The 18,280-nt window shown below is 49.9% G+C and overlaps 1 protein-coding gene across 1 annotated transcript; it reads left to right on the plus strand.

The window, feature by feature from the left end:
• The first annotated feature begins 16,718 nt into the window (after positions 1 to 16,718).
• Positions 16,719 to 17,536, plus strand: LOC136545286 (non-specific lipid transfer protein GPI-anchored 5-like). Its single transcript, XM_066537322.1, has one exon. The coding sequence runs from the start codon at positions 16,844 to 16,846 to the stop codon at positions 17,384 to 17,386; it is 543 nt and encodes a 180-aa protein (XP_066393419.1). The 5' UTR covers positions 16,719 to 16,843; the 3' UTR covers positions 17,387 to 17,536.
• Positions 17,537 to 18,280: the final 744 nt, after the last annotated feature.

The following is an 18,280-nucleotide window of genomic DNA, read 5'->3' on the forward strand; positions in this document are numbered from 1 at the left end:
GCCGGCTCTAGCTCACTCTCTTGGGCATTTGTATTGACATAGCAACCTTGTGAGCTTAGCCAAAGCCCTCCCACTCATCTCCATCATAGATTCATCATCTTTGTGAGATTGGGAGTGATTACAAGTGCATTGCTTGAGTGTTTGCATCTAGAGGCACGTGGTGTTTGTATTTCGCTGTGGGATTCACTTGTTACTCTTGGTGGTTGCCGCCACCTAGACAACTTGGAGCAGCGAGGATCGTTGAGCGGAGGTTGGTGATTGTCTCCGGCTCCGATCGTGGTAATTATGAGGGGTTCTTGACCTTTTCCCAGTGAAGAGCCAAAAGGTACTCTAATGAATTGCTCATGGTTTGTGTGATCCTCATCATGTGTTGGTTGTGCGGCACCCTATTGAGGGTTTGGCGTGTGATGCCAATTAGCACGTGAACCTCCAAGTGAGTGAATCACCACAACAAGGACTAGCTTGCCAGCAAACAAGTGAATCTCAGTAAAAAATCATTATGTTATCATTTGATTCTGAGGTGATTGGTCTTCATTGAGATTCATTCTTGTGATTGATTGGTTCATTGTTTGACTCAATGGTATAACCATCTTGTTCACTCTCTCTTTACATTACCGCAAACTAGTTGTGAAGCTCTTTAGTGTAGCTAGTCATGAGAGCTTGTTAGTTTGGTTAGTGTGGCTCTTTAGTTAGTCTTGAGAGCACACTAACTTAGTGTAGTGACATAGCCATTGTGTGGATAGAGACTATATAAACTAGAATTGTGGTAGGTGGCTTGCATTTTTAGTAGGCTAGCGCAACACTCGCTTCGCCTCATATTTGTCTAACCGGTTTGCTAAGTGTTGTTGCAGAAATTTTTAATAGGTTATTCACCCCTCTCTACCTATTAGGACCTTTCAGTAGTCCATGAGGAGGAGCACCATGCGTGACCGCCACATTTTGACCACTCATCGCCAAGGGAGGCGATGGTGTCTTCTTCTTCCTCTGATGACGACGACGACGATGATGATGGTGGAGAGGAGGACGTCGCAGGTGCTAGTGGAGCTACTGGTGGGGATAATGTCGATTGGGACACCATCCAAGAGGATGAGGAGTGAGTGTTGGTCTTTCTTCTTTTCTTCTCTTTTTGGTGCTTTATGCCAAAGGGGGAGAAAATTAGAGGGGTTAACAACTTTTTCGACGCCATGGAGGTTGCTGTAGCTAGAGTCATGTTCATATCTGTTTAGAGTAGTCTTCATTAGGTGAGAGTTTGAGAGTCCATTAGAAACTCTATTTATGTAATAATGCTACTTAAGTACTTTATATGTGTGGGATATAGACATAAATTAATCTATGCTATCGCTTGTCATACAATTGTGCTATAATGTATATCTTTATATGTATCACATGTTGTGTGGTGTCTGTTCTGATCTGTGTTGTTACAGCAAGTGCGGCAGTATCGTACTCTGGTGCAACAGTGCTGCACCTAGTTGTAACAACAAACCACATTGTGCATAAACTATCATTTGCATCATGTTTTACATACCTGACACAGTATGCAGCACCCCATAGGAGCTTGGATGTAGGGGGAGCCCCATCACTTTCACTAAAATGTCAATTTGAGAATTCAATTCTCTATTCACATACTTAGGGGGAGACTCTACACCCATGGCTTAAAAATCTCAGTATTTATTTTATATCTTTTGTAAGCTCTAATTGGGTTGTCGTCAATCACCAAAAAGGAGGAGATTGAAAGTGCAATCAAGCCCTAATTATGGATTTTGGTGATAATGACAACACAATTAGAGAACTAGTGAGATTTATCGATATGACAAGCAGGGAATTTATGTTCGAGGATGCTACGTGAAATGGAGGGGGCCCCAATTACAAATGTAGATGGCTTCAAACACAAAGGAGGTTTAAATTCTTTTATATTTTGAATTTGAGTATAGAAAAAGCCGTACTATAAAGGGGGACACAACACTTAAGCTAATATGTGCTACCAAGTGCTCAAACAACAACATGCATCCTCAGATTCATAGCCAAGACAGTCTACACTTCACTATTACCCTTGTTGTCTTGCGTGATGCGGTATTGCCGCACTTGAAGAGAGGCACTGCCGCACTTAAGTGGCGGCACAAGGAAGTTAGCGCCCATACTGACTTCCACGGATAGCTCGAGACATATTAAAAGGTCTCGCCTGACCCAAGGTTGTGGGCTCCATCTCACCCGACCTCAAGGCCGCGGGCTCTGTCTTGCCCGACCTCAAGGCCATGGGCTCTGTCTCACCCGTTGGGGGCTGTGGGGTATATATACATTTCTCCTTCCTCCCCAATGGCTCTCTGCCTCTTCTTCCTCACTTCAGCACACCCAAAATAGAGCAGGAGCTCTCTCTCTCTCTTCCTCCATTGTTGACCTCAAGCCCCCAAGGAAATCTATTGATTTTCCCATCAATCCTTGAGGGAAAAGGGTCCAAAACTCGATTAGAGAGCAGCTCCATTGATTCCCCAACTCTAAAGAGCACTTGGTTCACGTTTTGTCCAGCGCTTGTGTTTGTTACTCTTGGAGCTTGGCTCCTAGCTGGCTAGAGCATCGCCCGTGGACCTTGCCAACTTGTGTGGCAGCCCCGAGAGGTCTGTAACCATCTCTTGAAGTTAGTAAACTCACCCCTCATCTCAAGAGTTAAGTCTCTTGATTTGAGAACGAGGAAGGGTTGGAAAGCCCTAAGCCTTAGTGGCTAACCTCAACAACATGGAGGTAGGCAAGCCATGGTGGCGAGCCGAACCATGGGATAAATCATTGTGTCACTTGTGCTTGATTTACATTACCTACATGATATATTGTGGTTGAGGTGATTTCTAGGGTTTCTAGTCGATCTACTTGTATGTGGTGTTTCTACCACTTCTAGCTCTTGATCTATAGTTGTCATACCTGTAGTAAGCTAGAAAATTTCTCCGATCTAAGTTTCCGTTCATGGATTTTGAACTATGGTTCGAAGTTGTCTGCAAGTGCGGCAGTGCCGCTGTTCTGGCCCAACAGTGCCGCAGTCCGGCAGTGCCGCCCTCCAGAACGGCAGTGCCACAGGGTGAATTTGATAAAAGTTTGAGTGTTTGTTTTGATAGGCCTATTCACCCTCCCTTTAGGCCAACCAGAGATACTACATACTAGATGACCGATATGCAAACAAGTTTGCCCCTCTTGATAGTACGACCATCTATCCTAAACTCGGTGATGCACTTCTCTATACAACCTTTGATCGGTGAAATGAAATGCCCTAGGTTATACCTTTGCCTTGCGCATTCCATTCCATCTCCTCGGATGTTAATGCAACACATGCACCAACCAATCACAAATGATATGATCCACTTCATATCATCACGTGACCTTGTTGGTTCATCGATCTTGACCTCACTTGCTCTTCACGGTTGCCTCGGTCCATCGGCGCCAAGTCCACGACTTGCCCCTCACTCTTGCAACCAGTCCGTCAAGCCGAGTCTTATCTTGATCTTCTCCACCTTAGTCACATGACTCCATGTCATGTCTCATATGCAATAAGCTCCATCATCACATGTGTGAGCTATGCAATATATCCAAGCCATTTCACCTCTATGGCATGAGTTGCTCACATAAGTATTCTTGTGGACTAATCTCCTATGTAAATCAGTTAACCACTATGGGGATATGACCTCGGATACCCATGGCAGACCACATAAGTTGAGCCCTCAGGGGTGGCCCAGGCCACAAGACGAAGCCTTGCGGGGCACGGCTCTGGTCGGCACCTTCCGCAAGACATCTGGAAGATATCCCAAAGATACTACGAGATCTGTTAGGATATGTATGATCCCAAGATTCCTATAATCAGTTATTACTTTTCGGTTATCTCTCATATCTAACCGACTTGTAACCCTGCTCCCCAAACTATATAAGGTGGACAGGTGTGACATCCGGCCCAGTTTGGAATTTGGCCCATAGTGGCCCATATGCAAGTTAATGAGATATTGTGGAGAGTTTAGTCCCACCTTAGTTGTTAAAGGTGGGATAAACCAACATATAAGGCTTCTAGAGTCCATCCCACCATCCCTAGGTTAATCCTTTTATGTGAAGCGAGCATGAAAGCGAAAGTGGGATGGTGGTAGGTGTGGTTCGCTCAGCGTGCAGAGTGGATCTGAGCCATTTGGACTCTGGGGCGTTACAACAGGGACCCCCTCCAAACACACACAATATCAAACGATAGCTAATACAAACCAATAGACCACAGGAGTAAGGTATTACGTCATACTGATGGCCTGAACCTATCTAACTCGTGTGTCTCTGTTGCCTTCTTGTTCTTGATCTCACGCTCCTCTGTCGATCAATCTACCTTCGTGGGATACCCCTCGAAGGACTATCGACGATATTCTGTCGACAGTTGGCGCGCCAGGTAAGGGTTGTGCGTGCTATTTCCTTGTCAAACAAGATGGCTTTTTCCGTAGGCTCTTCATCCCTTCTGTAGCCCAGCCAGATCTTCATGGTCGGATCCATCTCGTGGGTCATCAACGCTGATGGAGTCAGAGAGCTCCTCGAGCCGGTGCAGATTGTTTCTGCGCCGACCACCCCCATGCCTACAACTATATATCCAATCTTGGAACCACTTCCGAGGTTGCCTTCATCAATGACCCGCTGCCCACTTTCTCGCTACTAGAGGAGGTAGATCAACAATGATGATCTGATCGAATCCATTGATCGGGTCGGTCTGAAGCTCGTTGATTGCCTCTCCATTGCCGAATCAGCCCTGGACACCTTGGTTCAGCACCGACCACCCTCCGATCAAGATCTATCAGAGGCTGCTCGGAAAACTCTAGGAGTTGCGGCTCTACCCTTTAGGCTCACCAACATCGCCGCTACTTACCAAGACGCCCCGAGGGGAAAATTCGTCGACCAGGTGGGAGATTCCCATCCACTCGCCGATCAGCTCGCCGTTCAGCCTCCGCCAGCCATCAACATGCTACACATAGGCCGGTGCCCTGGAACGTCCCTCCAGACCATCCCGGAGCAAAATCCAAGCTGCGAGTCTCAGGGCTCTACGGAGACCCTCGCTGAAACCTTCACCGAGCAGCTCCTTTTCCCACCCTTCAGGGGTGGTGCGATCTTCAACGTCAGCGTCGATAGCCCTCCTCAAAACAGCGAAACCAAGGAGGAATGTGTCGCTCATGAAAACCAGAATGTCAACCGCGTGCAGCACTAAGAGAATGAGGCAGCTATTGCACTGGCCAAGGCTGCTCGAAATAATTGGCTTGACTCACAAGGAAGGCCACTTCCACTCCACCGTGACCTCGATGAAGAGTTTCTCCGTGTTGACAGCCACGACGTCTTCAAGACTCCAAGCGCCAATCTGGCAGTGGCTACCAACGAGCTCGCCCGCCTCCCGCAGACACCCAAGCTCGCCAAGGTCGCCGCCATGCTTAAAGCGGCACACTGTTAGGTTAATGAGATTCATGAGGATCAGAGACCGTCAAACTCCATGAGCACAATTTGCTGATTAGCTATGCCGAGATCCAATCACCGCCCCAGTCAAAGCCGTTTCACCGACCAGTCATTGCCTCTCTAGGGGGGAGCTGGGGGCCACCGCGCCGAACACCATCGCCAACACGACCAGGAGGTCGAACAGGACGCTCGAGTGCACCTCAGCCACCTTCGGGATGCACGATGGCGTATCGAGCAACATTGCTTCGGTCACCACGAAGATGAAGTATGCTGCCGCCAGGAGTACGGAAACCCGAACTTAGCTCTCAAGCAAATCGACGTCGGCAACGCTGCAGCCGACGCCGACCACAACCCCGAAGGGCCTCCAGCATTTACGAGGGCGCTCCGAACACTCCAATGGCCCCGTAGTTTCAAAATCACTGGGGTTGAGCCCTATGAGGGAAGGATGAATCCAACATAGTGGATACAGGCTTACGCCACCGCTGTCCGCGCCGCCGGAGGAGACATCAGTGTCATGGTGAACTATCTCCGCGTCATGCTCACGCCACCTGCCATGGGCTGGTTTACTAGCCTTGCCCCATACTCCATCGGATCCTGGGAAGAGCTACAAAAAGTCTTCACCGACAATTATATGGCTACGTGTACTCGGCCGGGCACCAAGCATGATCTCAACCGCATCAACCAGAAGCCATCCGAACTCCTCTGTAGCTACATTCGATGCTTTTCCAAGATGAGGAATTCTATTCCCAACATCACGGAAGCTGAGGTCATCAACGCCTTCACCCGAGGACTCCACCATCGTGAGCTTTGCTCTAAGTTCAACCACAAGCCACCCATAGGCATTGGCGAGATGATCACTACTGCCAACCAGTACGCCGATGCCAAGGAAGCCGAGGTACGCTTCAACGAGGATGTAGGCACCCATTGCCCACCTCGCCGCTATGATGACCGCCCCAACGACCGATGCCACAATGACCGTCGCTTCAACGACCGCAGTTACCATCATGACAGCGGCCGTGATCGAATAGAAGGACCCAAGCCTGGCCAAAATTGTCGCCATCGGCCAGACCACATCATCGCCGCCGTCAATCAACCTCGCGCCAAGCGCAACTACGACGAGTAGTACAAAAAGCTAGAAGACAACACCAACGACAAAGCTGGAAGAATGCCAAACACAAGATGAAGAACTGTCTCGGCTTGGCTAAGGAATTTCAGGACAAAAAGCTGGAAGATGACGCCAACGATGAAGCCAGAGGCCGCTGACCACCTGGGGGCAACAACAATGCCTTCCAGGACCATGACAAGGTGGTCGCCACCATCTTTGAGGGCCTTGTCTCCACCAAAAGCAAAAGAGAACGGAAGCTCGCCGCACGGCGGGTGCTCTCCGTCACTATGGAAGACGACACCACCAACCCTAGTTATTGCCCATGGTCCGAGGTACCCATCACCTTTAGCAAGGCCAACTAGTGGGCGGACATCCCCTATACAGGGTGTTTCCCCCTCATCCTCGACACAACCGTCTAGAAGGTGCTTTTCAGAAAGGTGCTCATGGACGGTGGGAGCGCCCTAAATCTCCTCTTCGCCGGAGCCCTAAAGGAGCTAGGCCTTGGGTTATCAGATCTCACACCCTCCGACTCCTTCTTTTGGGGTGTGGTACCTGGCAGGGCCTCCAAACCACTTGGGGAGATCACCCTACCAGTATAGTTCGGCACGGCAAGCAACTACCACGTCGAACACATCAACTTCTACGTCACCGACTTCAACACCGCCTACCACGCCATACTTGGTCGACTAGCTCTGGCCAAGTTCATGGCTGCACCACACTACGCGTATCTGGTGCTGAAGATGCCTTCACCTATAGGAGTTCTGGCCCTATAGGCCAACCTCTCCATCGCTTACGCCTGCGAGATAGAGAGTCTCGCCCTCGCGGAAGCCACCGACCTCTCCATCCAGATGGCCAGTGTGGTCATCGAAGCCAAGACATTGCCTGCCGATGACATGGAGATCCTAGAGCTGGAGCTTCCCCATGCCTCCACCAAGTCTAAGGAAATAAAGGAGGTTGGCCTCGACCTCGATGACCCTTCCAAGACCATGAAGATCGGGGCCCACCTTGAAGCCCAAATAGGAAGGCACGCTCGTCTCCTTCCGATGTGCCAACACCGATGTGTTTGCTTGGAAACTTGCAGACATGCTAGGGGTACCACGGGAGAAGATCGAGCACTCCTTGAATGTCTCACCGACTGCCAAACCGATCAAGCAGAAACTCCGCCGACTCATGCCAGACAAGAAGGAGGCTATTAGGGTAGAAATAAAACGACTCTTAGCTGCTGAATTTATAAAAGAAGTGTATCATCCTAAGTGGTTAGCAAACCCTATTCTCGTTTGAAAAAAACAATAAGGAATGGAGAATGTGCATTGATTACACTGATCTTAACAAACACTGCCCTAAAGACCCCTTTGGTTTGCCTCAGATAGACGAGGTTGTAGACTCCACCGCCGGCTGCGAACTGCTCTCCTTCCTTGACTGTTACTCCGGCAATCACTAGATCTCCCTCAAGGAAGAAGACCAGATCAAGACATCGTTCATCACGCCCTTCGGTGCATACTGCTACACCACCATGTCCTTTGGACTCAAGAACGCTGGGGCAACCTATCAAAGGGCCATTCAGATCTACCTTGATCAACAGATCGGCCGCAACGTCAAGGCTTACATCGACGATGTGGTCGTCAAGTCTAGGACCACCGACAATCTTATTGCTGACCTCGAAGAAACGTTCGCCAACCTGAAAAAGTACCGATGTAAGTTGAACCCTTCAAAGTGCATCTTTGGAGTTCCATCTGATATACTACTGGGCTATATTATCAGCGCTCGTGGCATTGAACCCAACCCTGACAAGGTCTCTGCCATCACTAACATGAAACGGCCATATCGCGCCTCGGCAAAAAAGGGCTACCGTTCTTCAAACTCCTCAAGGCCTCCGAGCGCCTTTACTGGTTAGAAGAGGCAGATATAGCTTTTGAGCAGCTCAAGGTGTTCTTAACAAAGCCTCCGATCATGATGGTACCACAGCCAGACGAAACTCTCCTGATCTACATCGCCGCTACTTCCCACGTTGTCAGCACAACCATCGTGGTCGAACGCGAGGAGGCCGGGCACGCCTATAAGGTGCAACGTCCGATATACTTCATCAGTGAGGTCCTTAACAAGCCCAAAACTCGTTATCCTTATGTCCAAAAGCTGCTATACGCCATCTTGATTACATCGCGTAAGCTCCGCCACTACTTCGAGTATTACAAGGTCGTCATGGTCTCTGAGTTCCCTCTGGGGGACATCCTCCGTAACAAAGAGGCCAACAGTCGTATCATCAAGTGGGCTATCGAGCTCAGCACTTACTCCATTGAATTTAGAAGCAGGCCTATGATCAAGTCTCAGACGCTTGCTGATTTTGTCACTGAGTGGACCGAGATCCAAGAGCCCATCGCCGCCACTTGCCCCGAGCACTGGGTGATGTACTTCGATGATGCCCTTAACATCAACGGTGCTAGTGCGGGCATTCTGTTCATTATGCCAACAAAGGATAAGCTCCGATATGTTTTCGGATACACTTTCCGCCCTCCAACAACGCCGCTGAATATGAAGCATGTCTCCACGGACTTCGTATAGCCGTTGAGCTCGGCGTCAAATGCCTCATGGTATATGGGGACTCCACGCTGGTCATCAACCAGCTTAACAAAGACTGGTCTTGCTCTAGCGAGAAGATGGATGCATATTGCGCCAAAGTTAGGAAACTTGAAGGAAAATTCTACGGCATCGAGTACCACCACGTGGTACGCGACCAAAATCAGCTCGCCGACCATTTATCCAAGTTGGGCTCTTCTCATGCCGCTAGTCCATCGGGGGTTTTCGTTCAAGATCTCCTAGCGTCGTCCATTAAGGAAGATAAGGAAGTACAAGAAGTTCCCCCCGCCGAGCAGCTGGTACTATCGGTACCTTCACCGGTTACCGATTGGAAGGAACAATTCATCAAGTACCTCACCAGTGCCGAAGTACCCGCCAACAAGACTAAAACCGAATGCCTAATTCATCGAAGCAAGCATTATGTGTTGGTAGATGGCAATTTGATGAGGAAAAGTGCCAAGGAAGGGATAATGCAGAAATGCATCACCCAAGAAGAGGGAGTGAAGCTACTTCTCGAAATTCACTCTAGTTCCTATGGCAATCACGCGGCCTTGAGAACACTGGTCGGCAAGGCTTTCTGAGTGGGTTTCTACTGGCCCACAGCCATCTCCGATGCAGAAGACCTTGTATGACGTTGTGAAGGATGTCAATTTTTTGCCAAGCAAATACACGTGCCGGCACAAGAGCTGCAAACCATCCCAGCTTCCTAGCCCTTCGCATGCTAGGGACTAGATATGATTGGGCCTTTCAAGCCAGTGCCAGGTGGCTTCCGATACGTATACGTTGTCATTGATAAGTTCTCCAAGTGGATTGAGTATAAACCGCTCATCTCGGCTACTACAAAGAAAGCAGTCGAGCTCTTCAAAGATATCATCCATAGATTCAGTCTTCTGAACAGCATCATCACCGACCTCAGAACTACATTTACTGGCCATCACTTTTGGGACTTCTGCGTAGACCATTGCATCTCCGTCAAATACGTCTCCGTTGCTCATCCTAGAGCCAACGGACAGGACGAACGGGCGAACGGCATGATCCTTGATGCCCTCAAAAAGAGACTATATAAGAAAGAAGAAAAGCACCTAGGTAGATGGCTTAAGGAGCTACCAGCAATAGTCTAGGGACTGCGTACTCAAGCTAGTCGCAGCACCGGTGTGTCTCCATGCTTCTTGGTCTATGGCTCAGAAGCCATCCTACCGACAGACATTGCCTTCCGAGCACCTAGGGTGGAAAACTTTGATGAAGAGCAGGCCGCGGCTATTCGGACAGAGCACATAGATAGGGCCGAGGAGGAACACCTAACAACCTGCATTCGCATAGCCAAATATCTGGAAGGCTTGTGGAGGTACTACAACCGCAACGTCAAAGGTCATTCATTTACTGTCGGCGACCTCGTTCTCCGTAGAAAACAAAAAACCAAAGGGATGCACAAGCTCTCTTCTCCTTGGGAAGGGCCTTACGTCATCAAAGAGGTCACCTGACCAGGGTCTTATCGCCTATATGACTTAGACAGAATTGATGTTCCCAACTCGTGGCACATCGAGCACCTTATGCGTTTCTATCCTTGAAACGCTCCAGATATGTACTCTTCACTTTATGTTGAATAAAGTTTTGGTCTCCATAACTTGTCTCCACTTTTTATGCATTGTGGTTTAACCCCCACTTACGGTCGCCGAGCTCTATGCTACTCCATAATGAACTCCAATACGAAATAGACATAACTGCGCTGACCATGTTTCTCCAAATCTCCAACGATAGCGCCGAACGGTTCTCTCCAATATCGCCGAACAGTTCTCTCCAATATCACCGAACGGTTTTCTCTAATGTTGCCGAATGATTTCTCCAAATCGTCGACACATTTTCGCCAAAAATCGCCAAATAAGTCTTCTCCAAATCACCGAACACTTTGCTCCAAATCTCCAAGATATTTCACCAATTAGTGAGCAACAAACTTTCTTTTCTGTTCTCTTCGGAGAAGACCCAGTTTCTGATCTCTCCCTACACATGCTACGGGCTCCGCGCTCTGCGTTATGGGTGGTCGGCTGCGGTTTCTTGGTCACACCTGATCATCCTACACGTCCACGGGCTCCGCGCTCGACGTTATGGACTTTGGGCTAGCCAAGGCCGAAAGCTCAGCACAGAACTAATTGCTCGGACGCCGCTTATACTACCTATATCTCTAAGTTATTTCAACAATCGCCGAGCAGCACATGTTTCGCTCTGTTCTCTATGGAGAAGACCCTGTCTCCGATCTCTCCCTACACGTGTTACGGGCTCCGCGCTCTGCATTATGGGTGGTCGGCTGCGGTTCCTTAGTAACGCCTGTTCCTCCTACATGTGCATGGGCTCCACGCTCGACGTTATGGACTATGGGCTAGCTGAGGCCATAGGGGTCAGTATCGAACTAACTACTCGAACTCTACTTATACTCCATATAAATACGTCATGGTCAACACTATGAGGATTTTTTTTCGCCAAAAATACAAGCAAACTGCATACACATGCACCTTGTAACATTCCTCACATACATAATTGTTTTTTGTGCTTTCGCGCGTTCTAACTACACTGTCAAGATATTACAGATGACAATCTCTGAACAGATCACCGAGCTCCACCATCACCGTCCGTCTCACCGAACAGGTCTATATCGCCGGCCAGCTTCTTTGCTACGTCCTCCACCTGATCCTCCAACTATTGGGTCTCCGCATCACTCAGTCCTTCAGCAAACCCACCCCCTATCGCCTGAAGGTCGATGGTAGGGTAATAGGACTGAACCACCGCAAGGGCGTGAGTAGCGACGGACACAACAACGTCGCGGTTGAAGCTCTTGAAGTTCTCCCACGCTGCCTTGCACCTCTGGATGATGGTGTCCGAATGTTGTCGCCTGCCGTCGAGATGAATACCCGGCTCTAGGTCGACGCAGTCAAACACTAGTTTAATTGCGGTGACTACAGCATCGAAGTTATCCCTTTGGGTCCTGGCCTCCTGCACCAGTACATCAAACTGTGCCTTGGCTTTATGATGATAGCCTGCAAGCATTATAATGTTCCATCATATAAGGAAACTACTTCGACAGTAATTCCAACCAGGAGGTATTCACCTTTCAGCTCCTTGGCCGGCTTGTCTGCTCACTCAGACTCCTTCGCTTTCTCCTGTCAAAGTTGTTCGATGGCCTGGCGTAGTTGGCCGAGCTTCGCATCTTGCTCTACAAGCGCAACAGTTACCACCAAAAATATGGCTGTTAACCAATACCAAGTGCATTCGCCGATATATTGTACCTGCTTTCTGCTCGGATACACTTCTGAGCTCTTTGGATTTCTGTTCCAACTGCTCGGAGACACTCTTCAATTGTTTGAAGACAGCAGCCAGCTGCTCGGACTGGCTCCGCAGCTGCTTAGACGCAGCCGCCAGCTGCTCGGATAGGACCCCCCCTCTGGTATTCCAGGTCCCGCGCGTTGGACTCTGCAAGGTCTTGTTCACGGCGGGCCCTCTAGATGTTTCTCTCCGAGATGTTCACCGCCTCTTTGAGTTTTTCGTTCTCCTCGGTGAGGGGCTCCATCCTCTTTATCAGCTGGTGGCGCTGCTTGGCAGTCCGAGTTATCTCCTGCAAATGCACAATGATAATATCGAAATCCAATTCCCACCATCAAAGAGGAGCATTTCAGACATAGTACTAACCTTGATCTGCTTCGTCACCCCGGCAAGGGCGGTTTCTAGTCTCCTGAACTCTCTGGTGGTGTCCTCCTCTTCGACAACTACCATGTCATCGCCGCGCTTTTGGAGGATTCGGATAGCTTGGGGTCGAGGTTCCTCACGCTCGATCTCCTCCACCTTGTCCTCCTCTACTGCAGCTGGAGGCACCACCTGGGGGCTCGATGGCTGGATAGCGGGTCCGACCATGCCATCTGCTCCTTCAGCACCGCAAGATTCTCTGCTCCAGATTCCGGCGCGACAATGGTAACTATAGTTTCTACTCCAGAGGACCCGGTGCGGCCTCCCGTTGCCGAGAGTGCAGTCACCGACTCGTTCGCCGTCGGCGGCAGCTATTCGCCGCTGCCAAGTCCACCAACGGCGGCAATTGGCTCCACCGCACCCGAGGACTCTAGGATGGGGTCCACCGGCATTCCCACCGTCCCAGAGCCAGCCTTCGGCTGCTCATTAGTCTTGATGGGTGGGACTGGATCCGTCATACGCCTTGCTCTACATCAAGTCAGCTCGTCAGACATCACAAAAGTTAAGAAACTACTGCAAATTCGCTCTAAGACAATGATACTTACGGTTTGGTCTACCGGTTAAATTTCTTGAATCAGCGGTGCCTGCCCGAGCCCCCAGGCGCAGCTGTGGGGTCGACTCCCATACTCTGCGGAGGAGGTCTTGGCTCCTCCATAGTCGACTTCTGTTCTACCTGGCGCTCTGGGACCCTCTCTGCCTGCTGCTCCGGGTTTGGCTCCGCTTGTTGCTCGAGGACTCCCGTCGTTTGCCCCGTAAAGGTTCCCGTCGTCTGCTGTGTGGGAACTTCCCTCGTCCGTTGCTCGGGGACTTCCCTCGTCTGTGGGTCAGGGACTTCTTCGCCTCCCTTTGATTGATTCCTCGTGGGAGTGTTGCGTGGAGGCTCCTTCGTGCTCGGTGGAGGATCCGTCGGAACTTCGTCGTCATCAGACCAGTCGAACACAGCGGTCCTTCGCGTTCGACTGGTCTAATCATCGCTAAGTGAGATGCCGCCTGGTTTGATGGGAGCAGCACCCGCCGTCTTCCTCCTCTACTGGGCCAGCCCGTCATCCGCTGCCCTCTTCCCCTGGACTTTCTCTGACACCGGGGGAGAACTCTGCGTTCGACCAACATCCGTGCCTCCGGAATCCGACGAGACGCCGATGGCCCTTCCTTCAGGATGAGTTGGTGGTCATGCATCCACAGCTGGTGGCCAATTGCCCTTTGGCACACTTGAAAAGTACACCGCCCTATCCTGTGAGTGGATCTTCGCATAGGTAAATCAGTCCACTGCTCGGCAATGAAGAAGGATAAAAAGCATCAGGAATAAGCACCTGAGATATTTACCTGAGGAGGCAGATTTTTGCAGTTGAAGGGCTTCGTATACCCTGACATGTTGAAAGAGGAAAACAGAGCGAATAGCCCTGCAGCCCGCTCTTCACAAACGTTCCTCAACAGCATCTCTGGCCTCTCCCGGGTACCGTCGGTCTCCCCCTTGAACTCGAAGGCTGGATGCGTCCTCTCTTTACAGGGCTATAAAGCTTGCCGCGACAAAAGAAGTGAATGTTTGTACAAATTTTTTGAATAAAACGAGTGGTCAAGCTTAGGGTCAAAAAAAAGTCAAACGTCTTATAATTTGAGATGGAGGAAGTACCACCATTCACTACCGCCGCCCACATCAGGCCCTTATCCTTGGCCATGGTCAACGGCGAGTGGGAGAGGAGACATCAACCAAGTAGTGCCAAAATCTAGAGAGAGATGGAGGTCAAGAAATAGAGAGAGAATAGGGGAAAGGGAGATGAGAAACAAGGTATCGATAACATGTCGATCCCATTGGTCAGTGTCCACGTCAGCGCATCACATAGGCTGCTAGACGCTAACAACGGTAACTTGGATCCACCATAGACCGTTGGACAAGTTTAGTGATCCAAAAGTATGTTTTCAGAGTTACCTAGATGGCATACCATGATAAGTTTTTGGAGTGCGAATATATATTTAACTCAAACTAATTTGTAAGGTTCCAAGTAATATATTTCTAAATTTTTTTATAAACTCTTTTTCTTTGCGACAGTTGTGTACAAAACGTTTTTTTTAACTATTCTATGTTTTGTCTTTGAAGTTTGGGAATTCAAGGGAGATGCGGAGCTACTGTAAAGTAGTAGGGCAGTTGAGGAAGAGAAATTTGGTAAATGAGCAAATGAAAAAAAAAAAGAGAATAATTAATTTTGAGTATTAGGCCCTATGTTTATTTATGACCTAAAACTTATGCCTCTTAAAATTAGCTCGGGTTAATGGACCAATGTATCCAAAATTTGCTAGTCAGACGATCAAGGATGCCATTATATACGCCTAATAATCGACGATAGGCTCTGCTGATGGACCGATGAATGGCAGTGAGCACTGAAGCTGAAAACATTCAGAAACGCACAACCAGAACCTGTCCTATGGGCTCCTGAACACGCAGAGATGTCGTGAGGTCCGACCTGAACCAGTTCACACACAACAGATGATACATAGGGTGGTTGCATTTGCACACACAAGAACAAAGCAAATACTTCTACCCAAAGGTATCGTTAGGTAACCGACCTTTCTTAACCACTGCAAAACAACTTTTGACTGACTGACGACGAGCAAGAGAAGGGACAGGACAACCGAGAACCGACCAGCAGAAAACAAGCAAGGAATGCAGCAAAAGGAGTCCATGCATTATTGGCCCCTCTGTCAGCTTGCAACTCTGCATCCATTTCGCGTGCAGCTTCCCGAATCGCCGGTGTCTGCCAATAATGTTTTCTTTTCTTTTAAAAGAACTGCATACATACATTGATACATACATGCATTTTTTTGTGTTACGAGCAGGGCTGGTAAAGAAAGCTAATCATCATTAGCTTTATGGTACATCCAAAGCTCACCAATGATATGCGAGTTCGTTTCAACTTTGGCCTCTTAAAGTCGAGTATACTCTTATGCATGTGAGTCGCTCACCCTTTTTTCGATCTTTAAAAAAGTTGAGGACAAGTGTCGTTCCGCAAAAGAAAACAGAAATACTATATAACACCCGTGTGTTTTAGCTCTCGGGCACATACGGACTTTTTTTTTCAGCGGAACCGCCCGTCCACTGGCGCACGCGCCAGCACCCCCGCCGCCGCACCCGCACCAGCCTATCCCCGGCCCGCGCCGCCGCCGTGCCGCTGCTACGCCCGGCATCGGAAACCAACTCCAGCGAGCTTCTTCTTCCCCAACTCCGGCACCACCCAAAATTTTGTCTATGTCCTTTCATAGAAAAAAATTGTTACGTGTGATCTGTGATTTATGCTAGGAAGGAATATGAACAGTAACTGGGAGAAGATGAACAGTAACCGCGTGGAAAAAAATAGGTGTAACCGGGTGCTAAAACATACGGTCGTTAGGTAGACAGACTAAAAAAAAAAGAACGGTAAAATTCAAAGCAACTAATGTCTAGAAGCAACTCCGTCGATTTCAGTCCAGGAGGAAGATCCAGTGTTGTTTGCCAATCACACCAACCAGTTCTATTCTAGCCGTCTGTGTTGGAAGATGGTCGTTGGCAGTGACACGCGTATCGTGTACTATGCCGTTGCTTGTGCCTTGCGACACGGCTGTGCAGAAATCAACGGCACCTGGTCTGATGATTTCAAGTCTGAATTGGTGATGAAAATTCAGAGTTTCAGACAGCAGAAGACAAGGCTGAATACATTTCTGAATTCTGGAATTCTTAAGTACTGGCTGCTGCATAGCATAACAACTCCTGCAACGAAACCATTTTCCTTTGCAGGAGTTGGAAAGTGCAGCTCACCTGCTTAACCACCCTGCCTGTCCTCTTTTTTCTAGTTTCTCCAATCCATTCCACACACACCCCTCAAGAAAACCACCTATAAAACCACTCGCAATCCGCAGGTCCACTCAGATCACACCACAAACACCAAGCGGGAGCCACAGAGGCAGGCAGCAAGGCAAGAAGAGGGAGGAGAGGAAACCACGCGACCAAGAAAAGAAACTATGGCGGCGAGAGCGGTGGCAACCGTGGCGGCGTCGGCGGTGGTGCTGGCGGTCCTGCTGGCCGGCGGCGCGTCGGCGCAGTCGTCGCCGTCGCCGTCGAGCCAGTGCACGACGGTGCTGGTGAGCCTGTCGCCGTGCCTGAACTACATCTCCGGGAACGAGTCGACGGCGCCGGCGACGTGCTGCGCGCAGTTGGGGAAGGTGGTGCAGTCGGACCCGCAGTGCCTGTGCGTGGCGCTGAGCGCGGACCCGGCGTCGCTGGGGCTCACCGTCAACCGCACCCGCGCGCTGGGCCTCCCCGACGTCTGCAAGGTCAAGACGCCCGACGTCAGCAACTGCAAGGGCGGCGCCGCCGCCGGAGCGCCGGTCACCTCGCCCGGGACGACGACGCCCGCAGGACAGACGACCCCCGCCTCCGGGTCCAAGACGACGCCCACGACGACGTCTGTGCCAGAAGCCGCCGCTGCGTCGCCGCGGGGCTCGGCGGGCGTGGTCGCTGGTTTCATCGTCGCGGCCCTTGTCGTCGCCGGCTTCGCCGTGTGATCCGGTGCTAGCTTCGGTACTGTTGGTGTGTGTAGGAATTGCAGCGGATTTTGTGTTGTTTCATTGGTGGTCGGCTCGATCGATCAGCCTTTTCGCCATTTGTGATTTGTTCCGTGAGAGAGCTTATTCATCAATCGACTTGATTCCTCACTGCATTCGTGTAACGCACTAAAATTTGCACTTTTAGAAATAGGATTAAAATGATTTATTTATGAATTTTTGTGTACATGAAATATAGAAAAAAAATATTTTTATTAAATTAAAATTCATCATAGGATGTAGAAAAATGTTTGAGCATACATGTCTATGCATTTGATTTATTGATATGAGTGGCTTTGTTCAAAATTCAAATGAATTTAAAACTGTTTTAAAAATGGATTTGAAAATTTCTTTAAAATAAAAGAAAAAGAAAGAAAATTAGAAAACCCTCTTCCTATCTCTTTTTGGCCTGGTGGCCTAGCTAGCCCGGCCTGTTCCACAACCGGCGGCCCACTCTCCCTCTCTCTCCTGGCGCCTCCTCACTCCAATCCTGCACGCCCAACCGTACAGGCCCAGTAGGCCCAGTCGCTCGGCCTAGAGTGCGCCCGACCCGCTCCGTCTCCTCTCTTCCTCTGTCTGGCTGACACCTTGGCCCACACCCTTTCTCGCTGACATCTTGGGCCCACTGGTCAGCTCCTTCCCCTATCTTCCGCTCGTGTTCAAACCGGACATCGTCGCCGGTGAGTCCGCGTCCGCGCCATCTCCTCCTTGTCGTGCTCCCCACGCCGCACCGCCCCCATCAATAGTGGCTGCGTCCGCGCCACCTCTCCATTAAGTCCCAGAAGTTAGCCACCACTCGATTCGAGACGCAGCGCCACCGCGCAACCCTAGAGCCGCCGCCGCCGTCGGTTCGCC

This window comes from Miscanthus floridulus, chromosome 3 (assembly GCF_019320115.1).
Source record: "Miscanthus floridulus cultivar M001 chromosome 3, ASM1932011v1, whole genome shotgun sequence".
Lineage (NCBI taxonomy): Eukaryota > Viridiplantae > Streptophyta > Magnoliopsida > Poales > Poaceae > Miscanthus > Miscanthus floridulus.

Excerpts from the sequence above, each read along its gene's own strand:
- LOC136545286 (XM_066537322.1), top strand. The coding sequence starts at position 16,844 with ATGGCGGCGAGAGCGGTGGCAACCGTGGCGGCGTCGGCGGTGGTGCTG.